The sequence below is a fragment of the Sorex fumeus genome, unplaced genomic scaffold (genome assembly GCF_029834395.1).
Source record: "Sorex fumeus unplaced genomic scaffold, SorFum_2.1 ptg000030l, whole genome shotgun sequence".
NCBI lineage: Eukaryota > Metazoa > Chordata > Mammalia > Eulipotyphla > Soricidae > Sorex > Sorex fumeus.
In genome coordinates, this window is record NW_026606087.1 from 15166903 (window position 1) to 15175606 (window position 8704).

General features: G+C 40.1%; 1 protein-coding gene across 1 annotated transcript; it reads left to right on the forward strand.

The window, feature by feature from the left end:
• Positions 1-3049: 3049 nt before the first annotated feature.
• Positions 3050-4017, forward strand: LOC130025340 (olfactory receptor 51S1). Its single transcript, XM_056116298.1, is given in 2 exon segments — positions 3050-3071; positions 3074-4017. Coding segments are annotated over 2 exon segments (966 nt in total).
• The last annotated feature ends 4687 nt before the right edge of the window (positions 4018-8704 follow it).

An 8704-nucleotide genomic window follows, 5' to 3' on the forward strand; every position in this document is an offset into this window, starting at 1 on the left:
AGTATTCGATATGCCAGACACAGTAACAACAAAGTCTCCAACGGAGACATTACTGGGCCTACTCGAGTAAATCAGGTACTTGAGACCAAATCTCTATTCTTATTCTAGAAGTTATTTACTATGAAACTACTGGAACCTAGGCTTATTTTTGTAGGGGGAAAATTGGTTAGTAATTGAATATCTTTTTATAGGTTATTTCAGATTTCCTTTTCCTCTTTAGTCTCTTTGGCCGTATATAACACATTAAAGAAACAAAGAAATGGAGTGGATAATATCCAGTAAAAACAAAGCCCTGCACTTTGACAATAGGTCTGAAGTTACCAAGCAATGGACAAAAATGAGTTAGGGGTAGAAGAAACATGGATTCACAATAACATAAGAGGAACAGAAGGATAGCAAAGAGGGTAGGGTGCTTTCCTTGCATGCATTCAACCCATGCTCAATCCCAGACATCCCATAGGTCCCTTGAGCCTGAGCAGGAGTGATCCTTGAGCTCAGAGCCAGGAGTAAGCCCCCTGACTATAAAAAACTATGCACGCTGAAGATTGTGTGTTCATGGGCTCTCTGGATGACTCTATCTCACGGCCTGCGTTCAGTGCCCTAGAGCCGCTTTGAGTGGCTTGGATTGGGACGGCTGTTGGCCAAGGGCAGACGAAGGGAGAGACGAGGGCCAGGCCGGTTGATCTTAGTAGCAGTTTATTACAAGGAGTTTATCCCATAGAAGAAATTTATGTTATGGAGGCCTAGGTTCTCTCAAGCACAGGTTCCCCTTGCTAATCTCTGTGGTCCATCTTGAAGCCCTGCTCTCTCTCTCTTCCCAGCTCCCTTGTCACTCCAATCCCCTTGCAGTCTGGCTCACACTCCACCCAGTCAGGTAGCCAAATCAACATAAGAAAAACCTTCCAGATGGCCCAAGTGAAAGGTATTCTAAAGCCCTTCCTGACTGCCCCAGGCAAAATACCTCCTTAAGGTGTTTTTCTCTTTTCCTCAGTCCAATAAACTATCAATAAACTGTCAACTATCAACTATTCCTGAGGCTATGCAGGAAGGACAGAACAGTGTTATCCTACATCTCCCCCTTTTTCTTTTTTCAAAAAACACAAAATTTGAAACAGAGGAAAAATTACTAGCTATTTTTGTTTGGACACAATAAGAGATAACATTGAGACTTATAGGGCAGCTCTCCTGGGAACATTTTGCCACAGACTCTGACTACAGTGCTCAGGCCAGATTAATCTTTTCTAACTCTAGCAGGGTCCAAATCTAGTCATTACTTTTTGGATCATGACAGCATTTGTCCATGACCAAGCTCTTAACTTATAGTTAAGTATTATGGCACTTTGGCCACTCCCATCTCGATGCCAGGGTAGCACATAGCTTACGGCTTGCCCTGGTTCCATCCAGTCCCTCGTCGGGACCCTGCTTTTAGGGGCACTAGGAAGTGAGGGCAACTGAGGCTTAAGTTGAGAAAGCAGATGCCCAGGAATGAAATATCACTGAGAGTCACATTACAAAAGCATGTCTTCTTGTGTTCATACAAAAAGGACATTGCTCTGAATAAACTATGTAAAGGACTTAGGGAGAAGAGAAAAACATTATTTACAAGTCAACAGAGCACAAAGAAGTTGCAAATAAACACAGAGGAATGAGAGCACTGTGATGGGAGCAATCCAATAAACCTAAACTACCTGAGGCTCTAAAGGAAGAACAGAACAGTATTATCCTACAGCTGACCACTGACTGTGACCCCAAAACAGCAACAACAACAAAATAAAACCAAAATGATATAAGGTCAGTGGTGGCACTTTGGTGGTGGTGGAGATGAATAAGTTGTATACCAAAAAAGAAAAATAATAACAGATTTGAGACCAAGTTGCCTCAACAATACTTAAAAAACAAGTCAGAGAAATAATACAGGGGTTAAGTTTTGCATGAGGCCTACCTAGATACATCTATGCAACTCCAAGTTCCTTGAACACGATCAGGAACAACCTTGAGCATGATCAGGAACAACCCAAGTATAACCATGAGCCTAGAGTAATTCTAAGCACTCTGGGATATGACCTGTCATGGCCCTCCCTGCCAAAGAGAAATAAAAGTAAAAAATCTAACTGCTTTTAATCATCCTGCTTTAATCCAAATATGAAAGCATTCTCTACACAGAGAATTATGTGATGGTCCTTATGTAATTCTTGTGAGTCTCCCTCAGACACAAGTGCCCTTAGACTATAAACATAATGTTCTAATGCTCTGCCCACTATCACCACCAAGGATTCCACTAGTCCCAGTGTTCACTAATCAGTGAGAACCTTCCATATAAGGTAGAATGAAGCAATCGCAAATCAGTTTGCAAATTACAAATGCCAATAGCACAGCAGGTAGGGCATTTGCCTTGCATGTGGCTGGTCAGCCAACCAGAGTTTGATTCTTCTCCCCCTCTCTGAGAGCCTGGCAAGCTACCGAAAATTATCTCTCAGAATGCCAATGTATGAAGTACACAGGACAGTACAAATATGAATAAGAAGTACTAAGGGGTAATATTTTTTAATAGGGAATATAATTATAGTAGCCAAACTCACTGAGAAATAAATTAATTTTAAAATAATCATAGCCTCTTGATCAAATAATACCAGAATAATTGACAACTTTTCATGAGCACAGAAGTAAGATTGCCTGTTGGGAGAAGGATCAGTGGTTATATGCTCTCCTTAGGTGTTTGATATTAAGACAGGAAGCTGAGTTAGGAAAATGCAAGAGGAAATGCAAGATTAAAGAATAGAAAAACAATTTGTAGAGTGAAAGAGTTTTGAGGCAAGCTATTAAAAAAATTCCAAGACAAGAAGTAACTCTGACTTAGATATGAAAATGCATGTGGGTATAGGAAGGACATGTATATATGTCAAGACAAGAAGAGGCAGGTATTTTATGTCTATAGGTCAAGACAAGAAGAGGCAGGTATTTTAGAAAACACTGCACAATGTGTCATAAGATTAACTAAATCTTTCTAATCAGTTTTCAGGTTCCAGAGTTCAAAGTGGGATTCTGAGCTATGTCAATATTTCCCATCCCAGCAACTCCAATAGTAACACTTCAATGGCCCCCATGTTCCTGCTGGTAGGCATGCCAGGCCTGTCAAGCGTACCCTCCTGGTGGACGATACCCCTCATCACTGTCTACCTTCTTTCTGCCCTGGGCAACAGTACCATCCTGTGGATTATTGCTGTGGAGCCTACCCTACACCGTCCAATGTACTTCTTCCTCTTCCTGCTTAGTGTGTCTGATGTTGGCTTGGCTACAGCCATAATGCCCACTTTGCTGGGTCTTGCCCTTGCTGATGCTCGTGCTATTCCTGCCTCAGCCTGCCTCCTACAGATGTTCTTCGTTCATGTATTTTCTGTCATGGAGTCCTCCGTCTTGCTCGCCATGGCCTTAGATAGGGCACTTGCCATCTGTCGTCCTCTCCACTACCCAAGAATCCTCACCAATGATGTTGTTGGGAAAATTGGTCTGATAATTATTTTCCGATGTCTGGGTCTCCATCTGCCCCTTCCATTCCTCCTGGCCCAGATGTCCTACTGCAGGCCTCAGGTCCTGACTCACTCATATTGCTTACATCCCGATATGACTCGTTTGGCCTGTCCAGGAGCTGGGGGTGCAGTCTATAGCCTCTTTGTAGTCCTGTCAGCCATGGGATTAGACCCTATTCTTATTTTCTTTTCCTATGGCCTAATTGGCCGGGTGTTGCAGGGTTTTGGATCCAGTGAGGATCGTTGGAAGGCGGGCCAAACCTGTGCTACTCATCTCTGTGCTGTGCTGCTTTTCTATGTTCCCATGATTCTCCTGGCCCTCATCGACCGCCTCAGGTTGCCAATTCCTCAGTCTACCCATACCCTTCTCTCTTATATCCATTTCCTGCTTCCTCCATTGATAAACCCTATTCTCTATAGTGTAAAGATGAAAGAGATTAGAGATAAAATTCTCAAGAGGTTTCAGCCCAGAAAAGTGGGTTGTGCCTAGTGATGAGAATTTCTCTCCACATTATATAAGTACAAAGGTACCTGATACAAAGGGTTCTATGATTGATATGCTCAATTTGCATGCTTAAAGTGGTAAATGCATAAATACATAGAATGAACATATCTACAGGGATTTTTCTAAAAGAGGCATTGCTCCTGGGCCTTTTGACTAAGATCAAGTGTAGTATCAAAAAGAGATTCTATGATCAGGCTAGGGAAAAATGAAGAGAAAAGCCTTTGGTTTTATAAAATGTTTGAAAAATTTTATGTTTTCAAAATGTTTTAAAATTTTGAGTGCATATGCATACTTGTAAATATGATTTCAAATACAAAAAATAGAATCAATAACAATGAACTTATCATTAAGTATTAGTTTTATCTTTTATCATGTCTTAATAAATAACAATTTGTATGTAAATAATGCATTAAATTATTGGGCACAATTCTTTACTTCTGAGTGATAGTATTATATATACTTCCTCACCATCAGCATGAGAATCAGAGTTTGCAGGTTGTATTTACCTTTATTTTCACTTTAAGTTTGGACACATGAATTCTCGGTTAATGTGGTCCATAGCACTTGCTTTAGTCAACAGAATGTTGAAAAGAGCAGGAATAAGTGGAATTTTTTACTGGGGATTTTTTTTCTTATACTACAAGTATTGATTACCCAAAGTCTGTTCCTTCAGTTTGGTCCCCATAATATATGTTGAATTCCTGAGCCAAATTGCAACCTGGTGCCAGACTCAACTGTCTAAAGACCTGAAGTAAAGTGGTCAAGTCAAAGCAGCTAGATCAAAAAGATTTTTACCAACTCAATGAGCCAATAAGTATTACAGTCAATTTTGTAGTTTTAAGCAACTGAGAGTTTAAGATTCATAGGCAACGGAAGTAAATTAACAGTATGATTGCAATTTCATTCTGTAAATAATCTTTATGCTTGTTTCTTTATATATTTGTTATTAATACACATATGTGATGAAATTGCTTTGTTTATATTATAAAGCCTGAGAAACCTACTAAATTTCTTTCTGTGTCATGTATTTCTGGTGGTAAGAATCCTTCCAAATAAATATGTTTAGATACAATTAATTCAAGTAATATTCCATGCCATGAATGGACTGCAATTAATTATAGTCTAGTAATAAGTACTAGATGGTCTTCTAGTAAATAGTAATTAGCACTCTTATGCCATTCCAAGTAATGCTGTAATAAACTTTGATATATCTCTCCATGTGCACTTATGCTTTCATTTCTATAAGGTTTATCTCCTAGTATAGTTGCTAACTTCAAAGTGTGGGGACACAGTGATAGTATAGTGGGTAGAGCATTGGCTTTGAACTCAGCCAACCAGAATTTGATCTCCTGCATCTGTATGGTCCCTTGAGCACCACCAGGAGTGATTCCTGAGTGCATGCAGAGTCAAGTATAAGCCCTGAACATTGCGACTAAACACAAGGGACACATTCAGTCAAATTCAGGGTGCCATGTTGTACAAGAGATCAGACTGGGGATGGCTGCATACAAGATATACCCCTTAACCCCTGAACTATCCCTCTGGCCTTTGAATCTTACTTCAATATAAATAAAAGACAGAGTTTTACTTCTTAGAATAATGTCTGACTCCTAAACCTTTGATAAATATTGTGAATTTTTAAAAAAACTCATTGCAGTCCAGTTTTATTTTTGTTACACTTTGTTTTGTGGGGTATTCGAGATGGAATTCAGGGTCATACACTGTGAAGCATGCAATTTAGCACTACACTATTAGTTCAGATAATTTGTTTTAGAAATACTGTGAAACAGATTTATTGAGCACACTGAGAGCAGTAGAAGGCAAGACTAAGAGAACAGACTGCCTATGACGCTTTCTTCTCTTTTTTTCTTTTTTTATTTTGTTTTTTTGTCACACTTGGTCGTGCTTAGGGCTTACTCCTGGCTCATGCACATCACTCCTTGAAGAATCTTGCAAGGCAAACACCCACTGTACTATCTCTCTGGTCCCTCCTAGGACTAAAATTTACGTAATGAATCCTTCAGATATATTTTTAGCATACACTAATAAAATTGGGGCTGGGCCTCGTCCACACAGTTCCCCCATCTTTCAGTGGCTACACAGTTACACCCACCGGCTGCGTGTGATCCCACCAACGGCCAGGATCCAGAGACTATGGAACCGGGCTCCCAGAGAAAAGCGTCACGGAGTGCCCCCGTGCCTGGCTGTCCTCTCTGGGGCTCCTTGGAGGAGTGTAGGTTAAGTTTTCCTCCCTGCCCAGAGCAGAGCCCCTGTGGCTGGGGACCTCTGGAGCTCAGCCACAATCATGCTGGGACCAGTCTCCACACACTCAGACCTTTTATTGTCTAGTTTTCGCTCTCAGAGAACCCAGCAGGCTACTGAAAGTATCCTGCCCGCATATATGCCTGACTGGAAATACCTGTAAAGGTGATTAGAGGCTGCTCCAAAAGCCTCCATCCCTCTCAGAGAGCCTGGCAAGCTACTGCGAGTATCCCGCCCACATTGCTCTATGCGTGGTATACTCAATATGCCAAAAACACTAACAATGGTGGTCCTCACTCCCCTTACCCTGAAAGAACCCCCAATATGCCATCGGGCTACACTAGCACGTGACAGGGATGAATGGAGATATTACTGGTGCCGCTCAAGCAAATCGATGAACAATGGGATGACAGTGACAGTGAAAGTGACTAATAAAATCATAACAGTATACTTTGGGGTATTATTAAATTAAACTTTATAATATTGTTATACTCTTTTTCTCCTGTGATTATAGAGGAAATATTTTAAATGTATGCTAATTGAATCAATCAGTGCTAAAACAAAAAGTCACAATGATATATTGGAATACATGCTCAAAAGCAGAAATATTTACATCTTTATATCATTTATCTGTATATATGTACCTATATATTATTGATATAATTAGCTGAGGCTGAGAATTTGAAAATGCCACAACCAAAGCCCTTGCCACAAAATACTCTTTTGAATTGGTTTAACAGAGAAACAGTCTGACCTTGACACCAGTGATAAAGTCTCAGAAAAGCCTGCTTTTCACAGGTCTACCCTTTCCTCCTTCCTGGAATAGCTTCAACCTGCATCCAGTGCATTTCCTGAGACTAGAGCAATATTAAAGGGTATCATTCAGACCTGGTTTGACTTTAGCCCTCTCCTCCGTGTGTGACTGGTGTGAGTTATTCCTATGATAGTAAATTAAGTCTAATATAGACTACATGAAAACAAGTCAATACACCGAAATGTTTGAATATAAGATGTTCAGTAAATGGTAGTTATTTAAAGTGACTGTATTTAAACTGTGTATTCATATCCAATCTGTCTGAAGACCTTTACAGCTGACAGATCCTTTAATTTCCTACTACTTTATTTTACATACAGAAAAATATATTGGATCTTTACTGAAACAACCTTTCTTTCTTCTTTTTTGTTTTTAAGCCACACACCCCTGGCTCTGTGCTAAGTGATCACTCCTGATGGGGCTTGTGGGACCATATATTGTGCCAAGGATCCAACCCTGGTGGGTGCATGCAAGGCAAGTTCCCTACCTGCTGTACTCTTATTCTGGCCCCTGAAGTTACTTTTCAATGGATTTTGTATATTAATAGTAGGTAAACTAAATCCAGCACGGCTGACTGCCAGTATGTGTTCACTGCCTCATCAATTGAGGGTAGCAAAGAACTCTCTTCCATAAGAGGGAACGATATTCCCGGTTTGATTCTCATTCTACCTACCTAGAGATCATCCCATGAATCCTGTCCAACCTTTCCTATCTAGTGAGTGTCATAACTACTTCTGAACCATTGGGGGCGCTGTTCTCTTTCTACTAGTCACTGTACATCTACTTGATAGATTTTAGGAAAAACAATTTTTCATCAACAGTGGATTTACGTTTAAACATAGATTTAAGTTTATAAACATTAATAAACTGTAAATAAAAGGTAAGAGATGCACAAGAACGATATCTGGATGAAATTATTGATCATGCGCCCAGAGCACTTGCCTTGCTCGAGGCCCACCACTTTTGATCATAAGCACCCTGTAGGGTCCCCAAACATCGCCAAGAGTGAGTGATTCCTGAGTGTAGACCCAGGGGTAACCCCTGAACACCGCAGGTGTGGCACAAACAAATGAACACACATCAGATGCTTAATTTATAATAGTTTCAGAAGAAAATGGTAAGAATTTTTTTTTTAATTTGTTTATCTCAACAAAGTGGAGCAAAAGTATACTCAAGCTGTAAAGAGAGGGAATGTGTTAACTTTAAAAGTCAGTTATTTCTCCCAGGTTTTCATGTAAGAATAAAGATTTTCATGTAAGAATTGCCACTCATTGTCTCTTTTGCAAACCACAACACCCAAAAGGAGAGAAAGAACAAAAGGGAATGCCCTGACACAGAGGCAGGATGGGATGGGGGGATGGGGGGTGGGAGGGATACTGGGATTCCTGGTGGTGGGAAATGGGCACTGGTGGAGGGATGGGTATTTGATCATTGTATAATTGAAACCCAAGCACAAAAAATTGTAAGTCTACAACTGTACCTCATGGTGTCTCACTAATAAAAAATAAAAAAATTAAAAAAAAAGAATAAAGGTTTAGTATTGTCATTCCTTCCCACTGTTAAGGGTTTTGGAAATCTATAGTTTTACATAAAATC